The sequence below is a fragment of the Dipodomys spectabilis genome, unplaced genomic scaffold (assembly GCF_019054845.1).
Source record: "Dipodomys spectabilis isolate Male_0828 unplaced genomic scaffold, ASM1905484v1 ptg000657l, whole genome shotgun sequence".
Classification (NCBI taxonomy): Eukaryota; Metazoa; Chordata; class Mammalia; order Rodentia; family Heteromyidae; genus Dipodomys; species Dipodomys spectabilis.
The window spans coordinates 641742-668444 of NW_024871334.1; the positions used below are offsets into that span (position 1 = coordinate 641742).

At 47.1% G+C, this 26703-nt stretch overlaps 1 long non-coding RNA gene, 1 pseudogene and 1 gene segment (V, D, J or C); 2 read left to right on the forward strand and 1 right to left on the reverse strand.

The window, feature by feature from the left end:
• Nucleotides 1–1593: 1593 nt before the first annotated feature.
• LOC122101368 lies at nt 1594–9297 on the reverse strand. Its single transcript, XR_006146363.1, has 3 exons — nt 9263–9297; nt 3218–3220; nt 1594–1680 (listed from the first exon to the last, which is right to left on the reverse strand). It is a non-coding gene; the product is annotated as an uncharacterized LOC122101368 (long non-coding RNA).
• Nucleotides 9298–11503: 2206 nt separating this feature from the next.
• Nucleotides 11504–13081, forward strand: LOC122101405 (annotated as a pseudogene).
• A 4741-nt stretch (nt 13082–17822) lies between these two features.
• On the forward strand, nt 17823–18288 carry LOC122101406. The segment is given in 2 exon segments: nt 17823–17868; nt 17942–18288. Coding segments are annotated over 2 exon segments (393 nt in total).
• Nucleotides 18289–26703: the final 8415 nt, after the last annotated feature.

The window sequence follows — 26703 nt, forward strand, 5'->3', positions numbered from 1 at the left end:
AAACAGAGACCTTGCACTCTCCCTCTGCTTTCTAACTCAAGGCTGGTTCTCTGCCATTTGAGTCAGGCCTCAATTTCCTTTTCTCTTTTGGATCCATGACTGGTACTCAAAGTCAGAACCTGATGCGTTCTCTCATTGACTAACAGCCTAACAACTGAGCCACGCCTCCTATACAAGGGTTGGTGATTTCTTTTCATTTCCTTCATTTCAGGGTTTTTGCTAGTTAATGGGTCCTCAGCCATGAGTCCCACAGCAGAGCTGCCAGTCCCTCTGTGAGCACACCTGATGGTTCATGCTGACTGCTCAGCTCTCTTCCCCAGCAGGAGAGCTGCACACAGGTCAGAGCTCAGTGCCACAGTTTCTCCACCCTGACTGCTTCTCTGCCATGTCCTGGGTCCCCAGGAACTCCCTGTCGCTGCTCCTTTCCTCTCTTCCTCAGAATCTGCTCAGCTTTGTGTCAGTGGATTCTTGTTCATGGACAAACGTGTTGTTCACCTTCAGCTCACCATCTTGTCCAGCACTAGGAATCACTGTAACCAATGAATTGAAAGACAGATGCAAGGAAACTGTCAAAAGGTTTATAAAACAATTTGATGAAGACACAAGTCACTTGTTAATACTTACCAAATACTCATTTACCTATGTTTTGTTCTGTGTGTGACTCACTGAGGTTATTACAAGTACACAATACACATGATTTGGTTGCAAATACACAATACATATGAATGAGAAAAATAGATTATAACAAATGATACACCAGAGACCACTAGCAAGCCTCTACCTGGACTATGGCCTTCCTGGTTGGTGGTCAGAATGAAGTAAAATGCAGCAAAGCCACACCTAATCTCAGGTCAGGAAGGAGGCTCTGCAGAGCTCACAGATGAGCACCATTCTCCTGGAACACAGCAGGAACTGTGGGTCCTCCTTGGCTGTGCAGGTCCAGACCAGGCATGGAGCTCATACCACATGAGACGCTGCCAGTGTGGAAACAATTCACCATTGTTTTACGCTCCTTGCGTGTGACATTGTGCACAAGGAGGTCACACGCATGTTGCACTTTGTATTTTGTGTGTGATCAGAAATGCTGACAGAACGATCACCAGGCACAATGGCAGAGTGAGAGGACATGTGTGTCCCTCTGCACCCCAGACAGATCTCAGTGTTCTCACACTCTGCCTCAGGCTCCCAAGGAGCTGCAGGTACAATGTGAACCAGAGTGCGTGGTCAGTGCATCATGATGACTCCAAGGTGACCATTGTCACCAAATTTCTCCAGCACAGTCACCTCTGCTCTGGGAGCCCAATCTCTAGACTTCCCCCCAGAGCTGCTTTATCGCAGAGGACATGCAAATAGGACGTCCCTCTGCCCATGAAAACCAGCCCATCCTGACCTGAGCTCTGTGAGCTGAGTCCACCAGTGACTGAGCACAGACCACCACCATGGAGCTGGGGCTGCGCTGGGTTCTCCTTGTTGCTCTGTTGAAAGGTGATTCATGGGGAGCAAGGGATACTGAGTGTGCAAATGCACATGAGTGGGAGAAACCGTGGATGTGTGTGACCATTGCTGACCAGGATTCTCTGTGTTTGCAGGTGTGCAGTGTGAAGTGCAGCTGGTGGAGTCTGGGGGAGGCTTGGTGCAGCCTGGGGGGTCCCTGAGACTCTCCTGTGCAGCCTCCGGTTTCTCCATCAGTGGATATTGGATGAACTGGCTTTGCCAGGCTCCAGGGAAGGGGCTGGAGTGGATTTCTTCCATCTATGATAGTAGTAAGATATACTACGCAGACTCTGTGAAGGGTCGCTTCACCATCTCCAGAGACAACAGCAAGAACACACTTTACCTGCAGATGAACAGCCTGAGAGTGGAGGACTCGGCCGTCTATTACTGTGCTAGGGACACAGTGCAGGAAATCCAGTGTGGGCCAGACACAAACCTCCCTGCAGGGCGCCCAGCACCAGCAGGGGGCGCTGGGCACAGCTTGGAGCCAGGTCAGCTCAGGAGCAGCTGCACACAGAGCCCAGGGCTGCTCTCCTGCTGTCTGCCCTGCCTCTGTGTCCACAGTGTGACAGCATCTCTCCTGAGTTCATGACCCGCACTCCTCTGTGATGTCTCCAGTCCTTTGCTGGGACTTTAAGAATGAACAAAGTATCACGGTGGAAGCAAAAATGGCGCTGCAGTAGTGACCAGTATTTGATCCTGAAGAAACTCAGAGACCCTGGTGACCCCATGAGACTCAAGGACAAAGATCCCAGGATTCACAGAGTTGGAATTTGTTCTGTGAACAAGAGGGAAAACACCTGGCAAAGTTACTCATGCCTGTAATCCTAGAGACCTGGGAGGAGAAGAGCGAAATGATTTTGAGCACCTCATCTCAATCAATAAGCTGAGTGTGGCAGCTGTTTCCTGTGATTCCAGCTACACAGGAGGCAAGTGTGGAATCACTGTCTGGAACCTGCCCCAGGCAAAACCACAACCAGTACCAGATAATTGATAAAATCAGAAAAACTGCAGGAAGGGCTAACGTGGGAGGTGTGTGCCTAACAAAAGAGGCCCTGAGTTCAAAATAGGAGAGACAGAGACAGAGATGGAAACAGAAACAGAGACAGCTCAGCTCACTGACTCAGGAATCTTAACAGGCCTCAAACCCTGCCTTCCTCCCTCACCTGTAGCACTGGGCATGGGGCTTCAGATTCTTCCATTAATTCATTTTCTCCCTCAGTGACACTCATACTCTCAGCCTCCTTTTCTATTTGTCCAACCACCAAATGTACTTGGGGACCCAAGTCATAAAACACAGGGGTCAGTCATACCCCTGGAGCTCAGCCCATGGCACCCTGGGAAATGTTGGTGGACTCCACAGTCTCCCCTGACCAGGGCCTCTTGCTGTCCTCCAGGGGACATGGAAGTGGACACGAGGAGTCTGGGTTGGACTACACAGACAACAGGCCATGTGCATGTAGACTGACCTTGCTGGGCCCCGTCTGTCCTGGGGTTTCCTACATCATGATGGCTCTGGAGTCCTGTGGATGTCCCGTCTGGCATGGAGGCCGGGTCCCTGTGGCTCCGTCATGAGCACTGTCTCCCAGGGACTTCTCCATGTCTGTGTCTGTATTCATCCTTGACTGTCTGGATCAGATGTTCTGCTTTCCACTGTGAGGTTTACTTAAACATAGGGAGACTTCACTTCAACAAAGCACAGAGAATAACACATTGGGGAAACTGACTTTGCCATGATCTCCAAGATCAGATCTGAGGAAGGCTAGAGATGAAAAACACAAATCCACCCAAGGAGTCAGGCGCTGGCCTGCTGAGGCCCGTGCAGACGCCGTCTCTCTCCTGTGCGGTCTCTGGTGACTTCGTCAGCATAGTGACTGCGGAGCTGGACCCGACAGGACTCAGGGAAAATGCTGGAGGGGACTGGACACATCTATAAACGTGGGAGCACTGCGTACAGCCCGAGCCTCCAGAGCAGAGTCACCATGACAGTGCACACCTCCAAGGACCAGTGCTCCCTGCAGCTGAGCTCCGTGACCACGGAGGGCGCGGCCTTGCACTACTGTATAGGACACACTGAGGAGACCGGGTGTGAGCCCTGACACAAGCCTGCCACAGGGACACAAGGGACCCTCAAGGACGCCCAGCACACGTGAGCCCAGAGTCCATCCAGAACACAGCCTGCAGCCCAGGGCTGGTGTCACCATCTGGCTGTGTCTGTCCAGTCGATTGCCAGGGATCCTTCCTGGATCTGGGAGGCTGCCACTGCATGGCATCTCTGAGTTCACAAGGTGATCATGTTGTTATGATCTTCCAACGATAAAGCATGCTCCCACATCAATGAGAGCAGGGCATCGGCCTGGAAACGGCAACGACCCAGCCGTGGTCCCCAGGACCTGAGGAAGGCCAGGGGACCTGACGATCACTTTCCCATCAGCCTGGGGAGACACTCTGGGATTCCCTGCTGAGGAGGCCCTGAAATTCCCGTTGAAAGCGTGAGGGACATGGCTACGCACAGGTACTCCCTGCAATCCAGGCTGTGTGGGAAGTGGGGACTGGAGGATCCTGGTTCAAATCCAGCCAGGGAAAACACTAGCCAGCTGAATCTCAGTCAAGGAGCTGGGGGTGACGGCCCAGGCCCGCAGGGTCCCCAGCTACACCAGAGCTATGGACACAGCATTTGAGCCCTGAGCCCAGCCTCAGTCAACACCAAGGCTCTGCATGAATAACAGCTGACAGCAAAATGAGAGGCATGGCCCAGTCACAGCACGATGGCCCAAAGAGCACAGGCCTGAGTTCTAACCCAGTACTTCCAAATCCTGTGAGGAGAAGCCAGACCGCCACCCCTGGAGCTAGCAAGCCTTCCCTTTCTCCCATTCCCGCCTGTGCACATCCAGCTCACGACTGGACAATGGGGTAGTGTCAGTGGACTCATGTTCCTGCTCAGAGACTCTCCTCTTTGTGTCTTCTTTTCCCTGGTCAGCTAGAAATGGAGGTTGTAAGTGTGTGGACTGAACCCCAGGTCAGGTGGGGACCTGGGGTCAGGTGTTGCTCAGGCCGGGGCTTCTGCAGACCTGGGGAACGTGCCGGTGCCACGTCTCAGCCTGCGTGCATCAGCCCTCTCCTGCTGCCTCTCAGCAGGCCTCCTGTGGGAATGGAGGTGGACGTCGGGTCTGGAGGGAGGCTGAACAGTGGTCGTGGGACGGGGATGGAGAGCTCAGCCTTGTCCACTCCATCCACATGATTTCACCTCCACCATCCGCGTCTCTGGGGAAATGGAATCATGGGCTGCCTGGTTGTGCTGTGATGCTCAGGACCAATGGCAGGTGTCTGTGAGTCCTGGCATTGTGCATGTCCAGCACCGAGGGCAGGTGTCTGTGAGTCCTGGCGTTGTGCATGTCCAGGACCGAGGGCAGGTGTCCGTGAGTCCTGGAATTGTGTGCTGTCCAGGACCAAGGGCAGGTGTCTGTGAGTCCTGGCGTTGTGCATGTCCAGGACTGAGGGGAGGTGTCCGTGAGTCCTGGCGCTGTGCATGTCCGGGCACTGCTGCTCACCCTGAATCTTGTGCTGAGCAGAGCTGCCTCCTGAGGCATCTGCCCCGTGTCTTGGCCCCTGTGGTGCTGCTCCTCACCCTCCTTTCATACTACCCTCCCTGAGACAAAGACAAATCTCGCCCTGTTCCCTCACCACACCATTACCCAAAGGAACAAGGCTCATTTCTTGAGGAAGGATTTTTGTCTGAACTCCATGGCTTAGGAAAGGCGTCTTCCACCTGTGAAGGTTTCATCCTGTGGAATCATTTGGACAGTACACAAACCCTTCTCCTCACCAGGAGACAGCACCCTCCAGGTACCTGCTGAGTGTGTGTGGAGCAGGATGGGGGCAGTGCTCTGCTGGCCTGGGGTCCTGGTGCCCGTGTGTGCCGTAGCTGTGGTGAACGCAGACACCACAGTAAAGACACCAAGCTGTGGAACTCAGATTTTGGCCTCCAGGATGGCAAAGCCTTCCTCCATCTCAACACTGAGTTGTTACATACCACACCACATTTCCATACAAAAGTTTACCCAGCATAGGAGTCCCCACACAGACACCAGCAGTGTGAATACCACCACCATTGGTACAGATACTTCCTGTTGATTTCCTCTCCATTCTCCTATAAGCTCCTCCAGCGTCTAGAGAAAGCTTCCTTATTTGCCCCAGGGTGGATCGGTGTCAACCTGGTTCTCCCTGTTCTCCCTGAGCCCATAGATTTCCTCATCCTCCTGAAGATCCCTCCACAGCCTCCTGGACGTTGGGTGATTGTCTGTTCATTTCTGGGTTTTAATTTCCGGGCTGGTAGGCAGACGTCCATTGAGCTTTTGGACGCACCAGCAAACCCACTGCTCCGTACTCTGACAGTTCCAGGCTTCCAGGCATTATCAGTGTCATCCTTCCACCATATCGGCTGACATGAAGATTGCATTGTGTGGGTCTTTCCACTGTGTATCTGCTACTGAAGGATTGCACACAGAAATGGAATTTCGATATTAAGGGCATATAATGCCATTGCTATGTCGTGAGAGCCCCCAAAACACAAGCTCTGAGACCCAAAAGGATAGGGAGGATGCATTGCCACCTCCCACATGAACCCTCAGAGCACTGAGACTATCCTGAAAAGGTCACTCAGTCCTGACTTGATGGGAATGCAGATTTCTATGCTGGTGTAGGCTAATTTCACACCAGGCTTTCTGGCACCTTGGACTAGAGAAGACTCAATTACTGCTTACTTTGGCTTCTTAAGATAAAGAGGTCATTATCACTGGTGTGTGATTAGATCATTTAGTTGGTGCTTGTGACTTTAAGGACATTGTGACCTCACTCTCTGAGGTCCACCCTGCACCCTACTCAGTAAATACCTTGTAAAATGGCCCCAGGGCACCTGAAGCTGGTGGAAGGCTTTAGGCCCCAGGCACCCCAGACCTGATTCTAGACCTGTGTCCATTACTGTCCAGTCCCCAGGCTCCGCATATTGCAACATGTGTGGACATAAATAAATACTCTAGACTGAATATTCCAGAACACAGACAAAACACCATTAAGAATTGATAAATGCTTGAGGACATAACTGTGTTTAACAGCATCTAAACAGTATACAACAGATACATGCAGTACACCTGACAGGCTGCCCACTATGTTTAGTGTCAGTTCAAATAACAGATCAGGAAGAGCATCGGGAAAGTTAAGGCTCACCTTGTGGAGGGGCTGCTGGTGTCTAGGCCCTGCTCAGGAGAGGGCTCAGCCCACATGCTCCAGATGACCGAGCCCCGGAGAGCGTCGGGTTCTGGGGAGGAGGGAGGGACGGCGACGGTGCCGCTGCTCCTGCTGCGATGGTGACGTTTGGTGTCCTCAGCACTTTGCTAAAAGTTCTCAAGGTCAGAAAGCTTTGTAATTTTTTCTACTTCCTTGACATAACATTGACAATTAAAATGATGCACATTCAGACTTAGAGTGCAACGTGACAATGCACACAAATGCTGTGGAACCGTTGTCAACGCAGAGCTAAGGATCGTACAGCACCCACAGGTTCCATTCTTTGACAGTGAGGAAGCTTGCGGTCTGCTGACTTACATGTTTTCACAAATACAGACCACACAGGTGTCAAAAGCCCTCCTTTGTCTTTCTGAGCCTGCATTACCACACTTCACGTGAATGCCCCAGAGTCATCTATGTTGTCACAAACGCCAGGACTTCCTCCTTCTCATAGATGAACAATCTCCTGTTTTGCAAAGACACCACATTTCCTTTCTCCATTCCTTCTCTCATGGACACCTGGGTTAATCTCCTGGCTTGTGATGTAAACAATGCCACAGCAACTGAAGATAAGAAGCAAATGTGCCACTGGACATTACTGGAGTTTGGAATCCATGGCATTTCTAGTGTTTGTGTGCTCATGGACCGTGGTATAACTTCCAGTCACGTTCTTATTTACATTCTCACTGTCAGCCAGCCTGCTTTACATGACCCGGCTTGGCCCCCAACACTCGGTATCTCTCATGTTTTATACGCATTTTTATTGTGCACTTTTGCACAAACAGGGACCTTGCTCTCTCCCTCTGCTTTCTCACTCAAGGCTGGTTTTCTATCATTTGAGTCAGGCCTCAATTTCCTTTTCCCTTTTGGATCCATGACTGGTACTCAATGTCAGAACCTGATGCTTTCTCTCATTGACTAGCTGCCTAATAACTGGTCCACACCCCCAACACAAGGGTTGGTGATTTCTTTCTGTTTCTTTCATTTCAGGGTTTTTGCTAATTAACGGGTCCTCAGCCCATGTGTCCCACGGCGGAGCTGGCAGTCCCTCTGTGAGCACACCTGATGTCACCTGCTGACAGCTCATCTCTCTTCCCCAGCAGGAGAGCTGCACACAGGTCAGAGCTCAGTGCCACAGTTTCTCCACCCTGACTGCTTCTCTGCCATGTCCTGGGTCCCCAGGATCTCCCTATCGCTTCTCCTTTCCTCTCTTCCTCAGAATCTGCTCAGCTTTGTGTCAGTGGATTCTTGTTCATGGACAAAAGTGTTGTTCACGTTCAGCTCACCATCTTGTCCAGCACTAGGAATCACTGCAACCAATGAATTGAAAGACTGATTCAAGAACACTGTCAAAGGGTTGATAAAACAATTTGAAGAAGACACAAGACATTTTCCATAATTACCAAATACCCATTTACCTATGAGCATATTGTTATTGATTGTGACTTATTGAGATTATTATTATTATTGAGATGGACAACACAGATGATATTGTTACAAATAAATGCATATAAACAGGATAAACAAACAATAAAGCTAGACTGTGACAAGTGAAACACCAGAGCCCACTCACTGCCAAGTGTATGCCTGAACCCTGGCCATCTTGGTTAGTGGTCAGAATGAAGTAAAGTGTGGCAAAACCACACCTGATCTCAGCTCAGGAAGGAGGCTCTGTGAGCTCACACATGAGCACCATTCTCCTGGAACACACCAGGAACTGTGGGCCCTCCTTGGCTGTGCAGGCCCAGACCAGGCATGGAGCTCATACCACGGGAGACGCTGCTGACAGTGTGGAAACAATTCACCATTGATTTACACTCTTGCATGTGCACATGGAGGTCACACGCGTGTTGCACTTTGTGTTTTGTGTGTGATCAGAAATGCTGACAGAACGATCACCAGGCACAATGGCAGAGTGAGAGGACATGTGTGTCCCTCTGCACCCCAGACAGCTCTCAATGTTCTCACACTCTGCCTCAGGCTCCCAAGGAGCTGCAGGTACAGTGTGAACCACAGCAAATGCTCAGTGCATCATGATGTCTCCAAGGTGACCATTGTCACCAAACTCCTCCAGCACAGTCACCTCTGCTCTGGGAGCCCAATCTCTAGACTTCCCCCCAGAGCTGCTTTATAGCAGAGTACATGCAATAGGACGTCCCTCTGCCCATGAAAACCAGCCCATCCCTGACCTGAGCTCTGTGAGCTGATTCCACCAGTGACTGAGCACAGACCAGCACCATGGAGCTGGGGCTGCGCTGGGTTCTCCTTGTTGCTCTGTTGAAAGGTGATTTATGGGGAGCAAGGGATACTGAGTGTGCAAATGGACATGAGTGGGAGGAACCGTGGATGTGTGTGACCATTGATGACCAGGATTCTCTGTGTTTGCAGGTGTGCAGTGTGAGGTGCGGCTGGTGGAGTCTGGGGGAGGCTTGGTGCAGCCTGGGGGGTCCCTGAGACTCTCCTGTGCAGCCTCCGGATTCACCTTCAGTGGTTACTACATGGACTGGATCCGCCAGGGTCCAGGGAATAGGCTGGAGTGGGTTGCAGCAATTAATACAGGTGGTGGTAGCACACGGTACGCAGACTCTGTGAAGGGCCGGTTCACCCTCTCCAGAGACAACAGTAAAAGCACACTGTACCTGCAAATGAGCAGCCTGAGAACCGAGGACTCGGTCCTGTATTACTGTGCAAGGCACAGTGAGAGGAGCCAGTGGGAGCCAGGACACACAGGTTGGTAAAACAACTTGAAAAACATGAAAATAATTTATCAGTTACCAAATCAATGTTTACCTATGAGAAATCTGTTACATGTACTGACATTGAGATGATGACAATATACAATACATGTGGAATTGTCACAAATACACAATTCATATGAAGCAGAAAAACCAATAGGAAAGATTGACTAACAAATGATACACCAGAGCCCACTGTCAGGAATCTGCCTGAACCCTGGCTGTCTTGATTTGTGGTCAGAATGAAGTAAAGTGCAGCAAAGCCACACCTGATCTCGGGTCAGGAAGGAGGATCTGCAGAGCTCACAGATGAGCACCATTCTTTTGGAACACACCAGGAACTGTGGCATCAAGAAGGTGCAGGACCTGCTCTTTCTTGGCAGCCTCTGGGCTTTCCTCTTCCCCTCCGGGTCTCGGGTGGTTTCCTGTTTCTTCTCTAAGTTCACATCTCAGCTTCCTTGCCAAATGTTCATGAACAGATCCTGGGCTCTGCTTTGAAAAGAAAAGTGGATCCTCTGACCCTAGCTATTCCAGGGTCTGACATCTGAAGCTCATGTGGGAAGCCAGCCTGTGTGGGCAAGTCTGTGCTGCTAAATCTAATGATCCAAGACAGCAGTAGTGAAGCTGTGGCTCAAGTGGTACAATGTTAGCCTTCAGAAGCAGTTCGTGGGCTGGGTGCAGGCCCTGGGCTCCAACCCAGGACAGGCACAAAAAATGCAGCCTGCAGGCTTGTATCTGTCATGATAAAAGATAGTTCTGGCTGATCCTAAACACAGAATTGTTCACTAATGGAAGTGTGTCAGCACACTCACAACTAGAATTCACTGAATGTCCAGAGCTCAGGGACTGGTCAGGCAAACATGATGGAACCAGGAAAACAAAAGTTTCAGGTGAATTGTGCATGCAGCTGTCCAACACTGATGATGGGAATGTACACATGAGACCAAGAAGAGAAAACATAACGCAGGTGTCCTCAAATTCACAACCCAGTAGTGTAAAGCACTGCAGATCACTGGGACACAGACACGTGTGAAGACCACACACTGGCCCTCCCCAGCCCAGCCCTGAGGGCCTTTTTCCAGACCTCCAGAGGTTCAGCCTCACTGTTCTCTGCCAAGCCAGTGTCTCACAGGCCCTGGATGCTCTTGCAAATGCCCTGAACAGTACTGGACAGGACACAGACAGGAAGGGGACTGCTGTGCTTACAGTGCTCAGGACAGGTACCCATGGTCCAGGCCGATAAGCAGAGCTGTCTGGAGACACAGTGCAGGGTACTTGAAGGTGGAGATCTACCCTAGCAAGACCATTCAGGAAACACTTTTCAACCAATAGCTGAGTGTGGTGTGTGTGTGTCAGCTGGACTCCTGCAGACTAAGATTGAGGAGATCACCAGAGCAGCACAGCCAGACCAAGCAGTTCATGAGACTCCATCTCAGAGAAAGACGCTCAGTGTGCTGACATGTGCCTATAATCCCAGCCATGATGGAAACTTCACTTAGGAAGATGGAGCTCCAGGTGAGAATATGACCAAAATAATCAGACCCTTCTCAAAATGGCACTAGTACAAAGAAGGTCTGGAAGTCTGCCCAGTGCTAGAGCACCTGCATGGCAGGCCGGAGGCCTCGAGCTGAAGAAAACATCAGTACCTCCCCAGAGCACACGGCTGTGTGGAACCTGTGTGTACTTTCCCATCTGTGCAGGGAGGTGACTGTAATATTCAGATCAACGTGGGATGAATATGTGGATAACCAGCAGGTGGCAGCAATGGGATGCCGTGTGTTCTGGGAGGCCATCTTTGTAGCAATGCCCCTCAGGACTCTCACATCTGCCTCAGCACTGCCCTCCCTGACACCTCCACCCCGGGTCTCACTATGTAGCAGAAGACATGCAAATAGGGCCTTCCTCTACTCACTAAAACCAGGCAGCCCTGACCCTGAAGGCGTGGAGAGACGTCAGCCCTGGATTCCAGGTGAACCATTCAGGGCTCAGGCTGACACAGAGCACTCACCATGGAGCTGGGGCTGTGCTGGGTTCTCCTTGTTCTGCTGAAAGGTAATGTATTGGGACAAGGCACACTGAGTGTGCAAATGTACAGTAGTGGGAGGGACAGGGGACGTGTGTAAACATTTTGACCAGGTTTCTCTGTGTTTGCAGGTGTGCAGTGTGAGGTGCAGCTGGTGGAGTCTGGGGGAGGCTTGGTGCAGCCTGGGGGGTCCCTGAGACTCTCCTGTGCAGCCTCCGGATTCGACTTCAGTAGTAACTGCATGAGCTGGTTCCGCCAGGTTCCAGGGAAGAGGCTTGAGTGGCTCTCATACATCAGTGGAAGTAGTAGTGACATAAAGTATGGAGACTCTGTGAAGGGCCGCTTCACCACTCCAAAGACAACAGCAAGAACATACTTTACCTGCAGATGAACAGCCTGAGAGTAGAGGACACGGCCGTCTATTACTGTGCTAGAGACACAGTGCAGGAAATCCAGTGTGGGCCAGACACAAACCTCCCTGCAGGGCGCTCAGCACCAGCAGGGGGCACTCGGCTCACACTGAGATCATGGCAGTCACAGGAGCAGCTGTGGAGCACTCTGGTTCTGACTCCTCTATGGGCCTGGCCCCTCCACAGGACACAACATTCCCCACAGAGCTGTCTACTGTGTTCTCCTTACTCTTCTCCAGCCCCTCAGCACACAGCTTGTTCTGTCTTCCATTGTGGTGGTTCTGTTGTGGATGATGATGCATCCTTGAGAGTATCAGGCACAGCACCATGCACAGTCGGTGGACACTGCTGAGATCACTGGGGTCATATCTGAGGAAGGTCAAGATCCCTGCTCAGTCCTTTCCTCTCAGACTCGGGAGAGACAAAGTGGACTCCCTGGCTAGGTCAGTCTTTATCCTCAGGTGGGAGTGCACGGGATGTTGTGCAGAGCCAGGGCCTCCATGTCACTGATGGATTTCAAGGCCCACCGTTCTATTCACACAGCCCAGCATCCAGCCCGGCTTTGATCCCGTTGTCCCCTTTCCTCTTGCTGGTGACATGTGAGGGGCCATCGGTCAGGTCCGGGCTGCTCTGTGACCCACTGAGCCCAGTCGTGGGCACCGCTGAGCTGTGTTTACCTGCAGAGTCCCAGTGACCCCCACCAGCTCCTCTGCATCCATCCCTTTCTACACACGCTGTAGATGACGAGGTTGGATGGGATTCTCAGCCTCCCTCTCCTCTGCAGGTGTCCACTCCCAGGTCCAGCTGGAGCAGCCTGGGGCTGAAGTGAGGAGGCCTGGAGACTCGGTCAGGCTGGCCTGCAGGGCCTCTGGATAAACCTTCACCAGCTATTATATGCACTGGGTGAGGCAGAAGGCAGGACAGTGGCTTGAGTGGATGAAGGATCGATCCTAGTGATGGTGAGACCAAATACACTCAGAAGGTCCAGGGCAAGGTCTCCCTGACTGCAGACACCTACCTCCTCCAGCACAGCATCCCTGGAGCTGAGCAGGCTGACAGCAGAAGACTCGGCCATGTACTACTGTGCGAGGCACAGTGTGCACACCCACATCCTGAGTGTGTCAGAAACCTGAGGCAACGCAGCTGCCTCGGGCTGTGAGGAGAAGGCTGATTCCCTCAGCGCTGCTTAGAACACAGAGATGATTCTGAGCCAAGGGCTGCAGACCTGAGCCCATGCTGAATGTGGGAAAGGTTCTACCCGTCCCATTCTCAGAAAACACAGACAGCAAGGGGTTCCCAGTGAATAAAGCCAGGGCAAAACTCCCAGCTAATAGTCATGTGAACACGTTTTCCAGTCAACTGATCCCCTACTATAGAGCTTTCAGCATAAAAGGATGCTGGAGTTTGTCAAGAGCTTTTTCTGCATCAAGATGATCATTTTTTTTGTTCTAGATATACATAGGTATACAACTCTGTGTAGATATGCACACATGTGTATATATGTAGAATACATTTATTCCATGTGTGTTATATATGTGTGTATATGTTGCTCTAATGTGTACCCTATGTATAACTTCACACATTTATATACATATACAAATCTAATTTGCTTTTATGTAGTTTCCCTATGCACATTTTCATATGCAAATCTCCAATGCACAGTTATGTACACTAATGCAGAGATTTATCTACCCCTCTTATCACTGGAATATTGCCAGAGCCTGCCGGCAATGAAAGGGTGTCCTGAATTATGGGGCGAGGATGGAAAAATAAGGACATAAGACAAAGGATGGGGTCGGGAGGTCTGCAGCTCAAGACTGCAGCACCGTTTATTTTTAACTTTTCCAAATATATACTATTAGAAGTCAAGAGGTAACATAAGGTTACAGTAGTCCAGAAAAACAAGGAAAATTTCAGTAAAAACAGAGTGCAGTAAAACAAGACAAGGTCAACTGGTAGAAAGTAAAACAAACTGCAGACATAGCAAAGCAATCCTGGGCACCTGGTGTTTTTTAAGTAAGCCAGTTCCTTGTACGTGCCTTCAAGTGAGCACAGGGGTCAAGATGACCTTACAGCTTTACTGTCAGCTCCCAACAGAATATGAGGGGAGTTTTTATATTCCCTGCACTATCAGCTGGGAATATGTCTAGAACCTGAAAGTCTGTTTCCTCTCATTTGTGTCCTGTGAACGTGTAAGCCAGACAAGGAACTATGGGCTCATCAAACACCTACTCCACAGGGAATATTCACCCAGGACCTCTTCCCCTCCTCTTTCATGTTCACTTCACACGGGACGTCTTCTCTTCCCTTACACATTCACTTCACATGGGACGTCTTACCTTCCTCTTACACATTCACTTCACAATGGACCTCTTTTCTTCCCTTATACATTCACGTCACACAGGACCACTTTTCTTCCTTATACAGTCACATAAAGAGAATAACCTCTGTGCAATTGCAGTACCAAAATAATTCACAAACCATACTTGTTTAACTTCAGGTTCATCCTCATTGTAATATTTCTGCTTATAGAGAACCTATTCTGCTACAAAATGGAACATTGATCACACATTAAGTCTAAGTATAATTCCTGTGAAATACCCACAAAATCGGTGCCATTTTTATTTAGCAGAATGTACAGACCAGGTGGTGTTCATGACAAAATGCCGAGGCTAGATCAGAGAATTACGCAGGTTCCCAGGCCTACCCATGCACAGACTTCCCCAGAACTTGGACCTGCTGTAGGGTCATACATGGAGTAGAGTACATGGACCTATGGATGTACCGTGTCCTCCTACAGTCCTGGTGACCTTATCTGGGGTCATAACTGAATTTCAGTAAATGGTGTTACATGGGTGTACCAAGACCACATACAGTCCTGTGACTTACTCAGGTCATGAATGGAGCAACAGCCACGCACTACCATCTCACAGTCTTGTCATGGTCCTGTGTTCTGCTGGGTTAGGAAAATGGGTGAAAATGATGGTCATGGAAACTTGCTGCACTTGAGAACCTCCATGATTTCCTGTCACGTGAACTCCCAAGTCTCCAAAGTGACTGGGTTGTGTGGGACCAGGTGGAATTCCTTCTTAGGAAAAATAAGAATGATGTCCAATAGTTAAAATGCCATCATTCTTAGAATGTATTCTGGAGAACTTTGCATCCCCTGTGTCAGTTCTATACTGGACAAGTGGTACACAATTTCTGCTTGTATTAAATACACATTTTCATATGCCTCGACTCAAAGTAGCCTAACATCTTCCTTCCATTTCCTAAAGATGAGAAATGATGAGAACTCAGAGTCAACTGAGTTACATTTCCCAGAGGAGAAGCTCCAAATGGCCTGGCAGTGCCAGGCAGCCCACAGCACCTGCAGAGACCTGCAGAGATATTCCAAATATTTGACTTCCCTCAGCTGTGAAGCAGAGAAGACCTTCAAGGTGAACGCCTTTCCTCTCCCTCTTGCCCAACGAACCAAACAAACCTTTATCTGTGAAGTGACCCGCCCAAGGGTGTAAACCACAATATTTCCTGAAAATAAAAAGCCTGGTCTAACTGGAGTCAAAGGATAAACGGTTTATTCTATTTTATGTTACAAAAGAGAATCTCCTGCATTGAAATAATTTTTCTTAAGAATATATTTGGAGGGCTGGGAAGGTGGCTCAGTGGTAGAGTGCTTTGCATTGCATACATGAGGCCCTGGGTTTGATTCCTCAGCACCACATAAGCAGATAAAAAAAAGGCCAGAAATGGGGCTGTGGCTCAAGTTGTAGAGCACTCGCCTTGAGCTGAAGAGCTGAGGGACAGCGCCCAGGCCCAGAGTTCAGGCCCCAGGACCGGACCCCCCCAAAATAAAAAAAAAAAAAGGGTATATTTGGAAAGATGATGTCTTCAGGCTGGGGCATTGTGATCTACGGAATGCCCCATGGGTGTCTTGTGGGTGGAACACTGCCCCAGCCCAGAATTGTGCTCTGTGTGCTTTGAGGAGACGCGGGTCCCAGCAGTCCTTGTGGGACTGTGCTGACCTCTGACCTCAAGGTCACACTGGCCTGTGACCGCGGTCAGGAGATCATACCGCTGGGCACTCTGTGCCAGTGGAGCTGCACAGGTGCACTTGTGGGACTCAGAGGGATTGTGGCTGCAGGTGTCGACAGACGTGTTTCTCCTTGCCCCTGTGTGCTGTCCAGGTGTGGTCAGAGTCAGGATCAGCCTGTGAACCCTTGAGGTCCCGTTGCTCACTGCTGGCCTCCAGCTGCATCAGGACCAGCGGTGCCTCTGGCATCAGCTTCACTGACTCATGAGGAGGGGCTGCACTGGACAGGAGACACGGTGACACCGAAGTCACCTCCACAGACACACGTGCACCTGAGAGAGACAGCAGAGCCCCATACTCCACACCACAGAGCTCTGCTGTCCACCTGGGGAGGATGTGGGCTTCAGACACCTGCAGGAACGCGGGCCACCAGCAGGGGGCGCCGGGGACACGCTGAGCTGGGCGGCGCTTGCTCTGCATGTTCAGGTAACCTGGGTGTGTCCTGTGCCAGTGAAATGTGTGTCTGTTAACATTGGCTCAGAGAGGAGCCAGGGATAGAGGATCTTGTGACCCCAGCTGTGGGGAGCCTGTGATCTGAGCAGTGAAGTTCCAATCCAGCTTGGGAAGCAATTGACGAGAATCCCAGCTCACACGACTCACCCAAAACCAGAGAGGAAGCTGCTGCTCAAGGGATAGAGCACCAGACGTGAGCACCAAAGGTCAAGGACAGCAACTCAGGCCCCGGGGACAACCCAGCATTGTCCACAGAGAAAGAAATGGACAACAAGTGCATTATATCCATGAATTAAAATAGAATCATGGAACCATTAATGGGGGAAAAGAGAAGACGGGTAGATAAGGTGACTGTGATGAAGGCAAACTGCAGGAATATATGAAGATATTGTGACAAACCTTGTATGTGATCACTACTCACTAGTAAACATTAATAACCAGAGTCCCAAGCATGGCTCAAGGGCAGACATACTGCCTGGTGAAAAGTAGCTCCTCTGTTCAATTAGTCCAGGAAAACAGGATGTATTCCCACAGCTTGCTTTTCTTCTTTTGGGGTCAACTTCATTCTGAGGACACAGGACCTTGACCAGGAGCTCATGAGAAGCTCAGGTTTGGAGTTCTGGTCTCTGAAAAGGAGACACAGCTTTCTCCCTCACTGTCTCCCAGCACCTGTGACCAGCCTCTGCTCCCTGCATGTGCCGTCAGTTCCAACATGGAGGCCCTTGGGTCACACACAAGTGACACAGAGGAAGGAGGAAGAGGAGGTACCACACACCCTGGATTAAATGCTGCTGGTGAAACTGAAGGAAGCTCAGCATACTTCTCAGGACGCTGTCCGCACATAGACAGCACAGATTCATTTGAACCTACAGTGGACACTCCTGGCCATCTGGAAATGGTGGATCTTCTCAAAAAGGAGATGATGTCATCATGTACCCCTCCTGCTCTCACCTCCTCCACTCATGACTTGTGGAAAGCCATCCGTGGACGAGGGGGGCTGTGGGTCCTGTGTGGTGGTGGTTCTGGGCTCACTGGGTCCCACAATCCCAGTTCATAGATCTGACATCAGGCAGGACAGAGGGAACTCATGAGAACATCACGATCTTCCACCCACCAGAGAGGCCATTTGCACTTCCGCTGGGGTGGGATCTGTGCCTGGATCTAAGGAGTCAGGATGTCCATGGGTAGATTAGCCCAGCAGGTGCTTAAGGGCAGGGCCATATGCAAATCTCTGAGGCCCACAGAGTAGAAAGGCCAGGCTCCTCTGACACATACACACAGGCCTCACCCTCCAGTCTCCAGAGCCACTCGGTCCACATCCCCACAGCATGGAGTGGATGTGGAGGCTCCTTCTCCTGCTGGCAGTTGCCCCAGGTGAGGACCCCAGGCCAGGGCTGCCGAGGACTCCGAGGAGCTCCCGGCCCTAACTCCAGTGTTTCCCCCACAGGTACCTACTCCCAGGTGCAGCTGGTGCAGTCTGGGCCTGAGCTGAAGAAGCCAGGAGAAGCCGTGAAGGTCTCCTGCAAGGCTTCCGGATACACCTTCACTAGCTATGGTATTAATTGGGTGAGGCAGGAGCCAAGAGGTGGCCTGCAGTGGATGGGGTGGATCAACACTAACACTGGAAATCCAACCTACGCTGAGGGCTTCAAAGGACGATTTGTCTTCTCCCTGGAGACCTCTGTCAACACAGCTCATCTGCAGATCAGCAGCCTGAAGGCCGAGGACACGGCTGTGTACTACTGTGCAAGACACGGTGAGGAAACCACATCCAGAAGGTGTCAGAAACTCTGAGGGAGAAGCTGTTCCTGCTCACCAGACAGCAGCACTAGCTGCAAACAGCCTGTGGTGGAGGTTGTGATTTAGAGCTGAGAAAGGTAGAAAAGGGAATTTTGCTCTTCTGCAGAATATTTTCATCATTATGTTGACAAGTCCTGAAATGGGGAGAAATTGATTGCAGCAGGCACTAATTTGTTTAGTAAACATTGCTCTCTTAACAGCTCTCAGCATAAAGACACTGAAGAGTCTCTTAGGAGCTGGACCTCTGACTCCATCACTTGTAGTCCAAGAAGAGGGCAGATCCGACCACTCACTATGGAGACAGTACAGGGCTTCCTCATGTACAGTAGAGATCACACAGATTAGACCACTCACTATGGAGATAGAACAGTGGTTCCTCAGGAACAGTAGAAATCACACAGATCAGACTACTCACTATGGAGACAATATAATGCTTCCTCCATACATTAAAAACAGATATACCACATGAATCCTTTATATGCCTTCTGAGTATAAAGACAAAGAACAACCCTCTGACTGCCTCAATTTCATTTTACTCAGTCTTTTCAAGGTGCTATTCACAGCAACAGTATTCTCTCATCTGCCTACATGCCAAGCAAGGGACAACAAAGTAATGAGGCTCTTAAAATACCTTCCATGCTGAATATATTGCACTATTGGAAGACCACAAGATCCCAACCAAAGCCTTTGGATATGAGAAGTAATTTTCAGCAACACAGAAAATCAGCATTAAAAATCAGCTCCATCTCTTCTACCAGTACCCTAGTGAGAAAGTAATCAGGAAAACAGCCATTCACAAGATCCTCAGAAAATAAATAAAGTGCCCTGAGAGAAGTTCCAGGAAGATGGCAGAGGAGAAGCTGGAGACTAAAACAAGCTCTCACATAGAAAGCAGTTTTAGAGTTCCAGTGAACAGTCCTAAACCAGAGAATCATACCAAGTGTGCCATCACAGTACAGAGAGTTAGGCCACAGAGGGAAAATCCAGGCAAGGAGACAGATCTGAGCACTTGCCAGCAGCCGCCACTGCAACACTGGAGGCGGCGACGGCGGCCGTAGCCGCCATACCTGTGAAAGACCCCAGACCCCCTGGGATGCTTTCTTCAACGGGAGGGCACCCCAAGAACCAAGACTCCAAGCCAGCAGCTGCAATAAGCAAGAGGAGTTTATTTGGCATTTGCGCAAAGGGGCTCTCTGTCCAAGGCAGACAGGAAGCCCGGAGCAGCGGTTACAGGCACTTCTAAAGACAAAAGCCACAGGATTAGCATAAGACCCCAGGTTTCCCAGGATTGGCTCAGTTTACTACAAGGGGAAGTTTATAACACTCTTTGTAATAAAACAATTGGCGCGGATGATCAAACGGAGATAGTCACTCTGGGAGATAAGGGTTAGGGAGTTTAAGGAGTTACAGACTTATGATTAATTAACATTTGGCCTAATTTGTTGGGCTCACGAGATGGTCCTTATCTTGAGCCCACTAAACCGAGAATTTTTACACAGGAATGCAGAGGAGCATGCTCTTTGTTCCTTATCTTGGGTCCCATTTGGCCACCTGGGGAATTTACTTGCTAGTTCTTTATTTACGACTACAGAGCTTGTCCCAGGGCCGACATCTAGGCTCTGAAACTTTTTATTTATTTCCAGGGAGGGGAAGGGTCAGTGCTAGCGCAAGCAAGTTTACAGAAGCAAAACCAGCAGTTAGCAATTGTAAAATGTAACTCTAATTTTTAATCTTTCACCTGCAAAACAGGGAATCTGGGACAAAGGCACCAGATGCAATGGGCCAGCAGATTCTACTCAACACCAGCAAGAACTGACAAGGAGCAGACATCTTCATCCTTCAGTTTTCAGACCGAGATGACCCAGGAACCAAGACTCCAGCTTGAGTAGAAGCCTGACATCCTCACTCCTTCTCAGGGAGCAGAGGAGGGAATGCCATGCCTCCCCACTACTGGAGATCTCCATCTTTGATACTGACAAAGGCCTGGCTGAGCAGCTAGCTCCAACTAAGGCCTTGGAAGAAAACAAAAGAGTCATTAAGCAGGTCACAGAAACCTAACCTGGCCTGCCAGGCTCTGTTTACCCAGTGAAGAAAGCCACTCCTGGGGCTGGCTGTGGGGGCTGGGTGACTTTTCCCTGGGTGGAGGCTGCCCCTCCCTACAGCAGCTTTGACAATCAATTGAAATTCAGTAAACATAAACCCTGAGAATGGCTCCAGGCTGGGCTCTGTAAGTGTCTCAGAATCTAGCCCCTCAGGGAAAGGCCACTGTTTGCTGAAAGGCCTCAACTCTACCCAGAACCTACCCTCATCACAGCATCTCCAAACTAGAGGAAACAGCCATCTCCCTCTTTTGTGATACTCAAAGCAGATCTCCCTCCCATTGAACTAGCCTGGGAGGAGGATCACAAAATCCTGGGTAAAAGAGACCATTTTTCTGCCTGCTGAAACAAACTGACTTAAGAAACCAGCCAAGCCACAGGAAAATCAAACACCACAAGCAGACCAGAGACTCCAATTAGAGACTGGCTATGGACACAAAGGAGATACAGGATCTTCCCAATCTCCCACCCCCTGCCCCGAAAAAATCAAAGAACTCTTTTTTTGTACTTTTATACAAAAAATTTTTTCTAAAACTTTTTTTAATTTTTAACTTAAAAAAATTGTTTCCTATTAACTTTTTTTTCTTCCTCTTATAATTTTTATTTTAGGGGTATATGTGTGTGTGTGTGTGTTTTTCTTTTCTTTATCTCTTTTTTCTTTTTTCAAATTTTTTTGTTTAGCTCTACTGACCTTTTGATCCTTTTTTTCTTTCCTTCTCATTCTTTTCACCTTTTCTTCTCTTTCCTTCTTCTTTGCATGACTTAATTGCTGTTCTGCTAATCCTCAGATATTCCGATAGTCGATTATTAGACCTTATCCCCCATTGTGTACACACTTAATCCAGAAATTTATTACTCAATTCAAAACTTCTTAGATTTAAATTCCTTAATAGCAGTACTACCTCTTTATACCTATATAATATTTTTAGCATTTTTATTTTTAAGTTTTTCACATCTTTTTTCTAGCCCTACCCTTCTCTTATCCTATCCACTTTTTAATTTTTAATTTTTGTTTTTCTATTTTTTCTTGTCTCTTTTTTTCTCTCTTTCTCTTTCATCTTCTTTTCTCTCTCTCTACTATCATTCTATCCAACCTATTTCTTGTTTTGAGATTAGGACTTAGTTAAGTTAACTCTCCCATTGCCTTTCCATATCCCTTATTCCTATTTTTACCCACATCTCTCCCTAAACCTAATAATTTTGGTTTGCCAAATTCTTCTTTGCAGTTCATAGTCCATTAATACATAGTTGTTTGATGTTGAATAGCTATATCTGTTGAACTAGATTGTATCTGCAGACTTTTGACTGTACAACTACAGACTTTGGATGATGCTTGCCTTAATATAGTGTTCTATCACAAAACTGGTTTAACTTTAATCCCAAATGGGCAGGGAAAGCCAGAAAAACACAAGAAAAATAGCAAGTCCTGGTATCTCAACTCCCACTCATGATAATCAGGGGAGAGAACAGGTAATGAATAATCCAGAGGAGAGTTCCCAGAAACCTCTACAATCACTACTGGTAAACATGGTAAATAAAAAGATTGAAAACCTGCGAAGGAATCTGTATGAGCATGATAAGGAGAGAGAGGAGGCAAACAAAGGTCAATACAGGAATATCATGAGCATAAGGAAGCTACTCAAAGATTGATACAGGAATTTCATGAGCACCTTGAGAACACTCAAAGAGAAATAAAGGAATGGCTTGAGCAGACTGAGATCAGTCAAAGACATAGACAGGAATTGAGGGAGCTGGCTGAGAACAAAGAGAAAGTCGGGAATGGCTTGAGCAGGCTGAGAACACTCAAAGAGAACTACAGAAATTGAGTGAATGTGAGGAGGCTATTCAAAGAGTAATATAGGAATTGAGAGAGCAGGATGACAATACACAAAGCTCACTAAAGGCATTCATGGAGTCCATAAACAGAGAGCTGAAAGAAGTCAGGGAGACAACAAAGGGAATGCTGAATGGAACCCAACAGAAAGAATGGGAGTCCAAAGGACCATAACCAATCAACTAAGTGATTTGAGAATAAACACTGAACACCAAATTAAGGAAGTAAGGAAGCTCATACAAGATATAAAACAAAGCTCCAACAAAGAATTTGAAGCAATCAAAGCTCACCAACTAGAAGGAAAAGAAATAAAAAACAAAGTAGAAAATCTTGATAGTAGATTAGACCATGCAGAAGATCGAATCTCGGGGATTAAAACAGCTTAGATATTATAGAGAAAAAACATACAACCATCCAAGACAAATCCAAGAACTATGACAGATCTATTCAACACTTGGAAGACACCATCAGAAGACCTACTCTGAGGACAATGGGTGCAGAGGAGCACCTAGACACAGAAGTTAATGGTCTAGGAAATCCGATTATCTTAGCAGATAATTTCCCAAACTTGCAAAAAGATAGGCCTATTCAGATACAAGAAGCTTTTAGAACTCAAAATAGGCCAGACCAGAACACTACATCACACCCTCACATTATAATCCTCACAGGATCAATTCAGACCAAGGAAAGGATCCTTAAAGCTGTCAAGGAGAAAAGATCAATCAGCTATAAAGGGAAATGAATTAGAATCACCTCAGATTTCTCAGCAGAGACAATCAAAGCAAGAATAGCCTGGAATGATGTATGTCATGCCGTAAAGACAAACAACTATCCTCCAAGAATACTGTACCAAGCTAAACTCTCCTTCATAACCGAAGGTCAAATAAAAACCTTCCATACCAAAGAAAAATTGAAACACCAAACCAGCCCTACAAAAGATTCTTAAAGATGTCTTACACATAGAAAACCAACAAGACCACAATAAGGGCAAGAAACTGCCCCCGAACTGAGAATCCAAGAACCATAGGAAGAACCCAGTTGCTGCAGCCCCCAAGAAGGTGGATAAAATGGCAGGAACTCCCAAATACCTCTCAGTCCTATCTCTCAACATTAATGGACTTAACTCTCCAATTAAGTGACATAGACTGTCTAGTTGGATTAAAAACCAAGATGCTTCTATCTGCTGCCTTCAGGAGCCACATCTTGCCCATAAAAACAAACATATTTTCTATGTGAAAGGGTGGAACAAAATCTACCAAGCAAACAGCACCCATAAACAGGCAGGAGTTGCATTCCAGCATCAAATAAAATAGACTTCAAATTAAAATTAATGAGAAGAGATAAAGAAAGTAGCTACATACTAATTAAGGGATCTCTCCTTCAGGAGGATATTAAAATTCTAAATATCTATTTTCCAAACAACAGAGCACCCAAATTTATCCAAGAAACACTACTTTCCCTCAAATCCCACATAGATCCAAAGACATTAATCGTTGGGGACTTTAACACACCACTTTCCCCACTAGGTAGATCAACTCGGCAAAAACTCAACAGAGAAACCGCAGACCTAAACAACTGCATAGATCAACTATATTTAACAGACATCTACCAATTATTTCACCCAGAAACATCAGAATACACACTCTTCTCAGCAGCACGTGGAACATTTTCCAAAATAGACCACATTTTAGGCCACAAAGAAAACTTATCCAAATTCAGAAACATTGAAGTTACACTTTGCATTCTCTCAGACCACAAGGGAATAAAATTAGAACTCAACACCAAAAGCCACCAAAGAAAGTCCTGTACCACATGGAGGCTGAACAACACACTATTTAATCACCAGTGGGTAATGGAAGAGATTAGAAAGGAAATTCAAATGTTCATGATATTCAACAAAAATGAACACACAAACTACCAGCTCCTCTGGAACACAGCAAAGGCAGTACTCAGGGCAAGTTTATAGCTCTGAGTTCCTACATCAACAAATTGAAGAAATCTGAAACCAACAAATTAATGAGACATCTGAGCCTCCTTGAAGAAGAGCAGCAAGATAAACCCCAATCCAGTAGATGGAAAAAAAAATTTTTTAAGTATAAATGGATGTCAAGATGTTGATGTAAGAGATTAGTGTAATTGTGAAATGTTCTATACATTATCAACTATATAAAGCTTTCTATATTGAATGTACATTATAAAGATCGTTCCTATGTGTACATAAAAAATTTTAAAAATAAAGGGATTGACTACTTTGTTAATGAGAAAAAAAAGAAATAATTACAATTAAATCTAAATTCAATGAATTAGAATCCAAAAAAACCATAGAAAGAATCAACAAAACAAAGAGTTGGTTCTTTGAAAAAAATTAACAAAATTGACAGACACTTAGAAAATCTTATCAGAAAAAGAAGAGAACACACCCAAATAAATAAACTCATAGATGAGAATGGAAACATCACCACAGAAACAACCAAGATTCAGAACATTATAAGGGACTACTTCTCAAAACTTTATGCTAATAAGTTTGAGAACTTGGCAGAAATGGACCTTTTCCTAGCAAATATTGACATGCCAAAACTAAACCAAGATGAGTTAAACCATCTTAACAGGCCCATGTCAAGCATTGAAATAGAAACAGCAATAAAAGGCCTGTCCATCTAAGAAAAGCCCAGGACCAGAGGGTTTTACAGCAGAATTCTACAAGGCATTCAAAACAGAGCTCACACCAATACTCCTCCAACACTTCAATGAAATTGAAAGAGAAAGTTCACTACTGAACTCACTCTATGAAGCCATCATAATCCTCATCCCAAAACCAGGCAGAGACTCATCAAAGAAAGAGAACTTTAGACCCATTTCTTTGATGAACATTGATGCAAAACTTCTCAACAAAATTCTGGTCAATTGACTTCAACAATTCATTCAAAAAATCATACACCACGATCAAACAGGATTCATTTCAGGGATGCAAAGCTGGTTCAATATACGCAAATCAATTAATATAATTCACCACATCCACAGGAGCAAGATAAGAACCACATGGTTCTGCATCTCAATAGATGCAGAAAAAGCATTTGACAAGATCCAACACCCCATTATGATGAAGATTCTGGAAAAATTAGGAAGCCATGGAACATTCCTCAATACCATAAAGGCTGTATATGACAAATTTACAGTCAGCATTATACTTAATGGTGAAAAACTAAAACCATTTCCTCTTAACTCAGCAACGAGACAAGGCTGTCCACTCTCTCCACTTCTCTTCAATCTAGTATTAGAATGCCTAGCTACAGCATTAAGACAAGATGCAAACATAAAGGGGATCCAAATAGGGAAAGAAGTAAAACTCTCCCTCTTTGCAGATGACATGATCTTGTATTTAAAGAATCCCACAGACTCCACTCCCAAATTACTCAAGCTGATTCAAAACTTTGGCAAAGTAGCACGGTATAAAATTAACCCTCAAAAATCAATGGCTTTTCTGTATGCCAACAATGAGAAAAGTGTGGCTGAAATTAGGAAAGCAACTCCATTCCTAATAGCCCCACAAAAAATAAAATACCTAGGAATTAACTTAACCAAAGAAGTGACCTCTATGATGAAAGCTTTAAAAATGTGAAAAAGGAAATCAAAATAGAACTTATAAAGTGGCAAAAACTCCCATGCTCCTGGATTGGAAAGATCAACATCGTGAAAATGACAATACTTCCCAAGGCTATCTACAAATTCAATGCCATACCTATCAATATTCCAACCTCATTCTTCAAGGAAATAGAAGAGGCAATCCAAAAAGTTATATGGAACAATAAAAGACCCCAAATAGCAAACGCGATCCTCAACAGAAAGAACAGTGCTGGAGGAGTATCAATACCAAATTTCAAACTCTACAACAAAGCCATAGTAATCAAAACAGCTTGGTACTGGCACAAGAACAGACCTCAGGACCAATGGAGTAGAATTGAAAACCCAGAAATGAACCTACAGACCTATAGCCATCTAATCTTCCATAAGGGAGCTAAAAAAAAAAATAGAATGGAAGAAAGACAGCCTCTTCAGTAAATGGTGCTGGCAAAATTGGCTAACTACTTGTAGAAAACTAAAGCTAGATCCTTATATATCACCCTGCACCAGAATCAACTCCAAATGGATCAAAGACCTTGGCGTCAAAGCAGACACTCTGAAAACATTACAGGATGGAATAGGCGAAACCCTAGGACTCCTTGGCACAGGTCGAAATTTTCTTAATAGAGATCCAGAAACACAACAAATCAAAGAAAGGTTGCACAAATGGGATTGCATGAAATTACAAAGCTTCTGTATGGCAAAGGACATAGCTAGCAAGATCAATAGAAAGCCCATGGATTGGGAGAAGATCTTCACTAGCCATAAAACAGACAAGGGTCTCATATCTAAAATACACCTGGAACTCAAAAAACTAAATCCCCCAACAACAAATCTTCAAAGACACAACTGCTC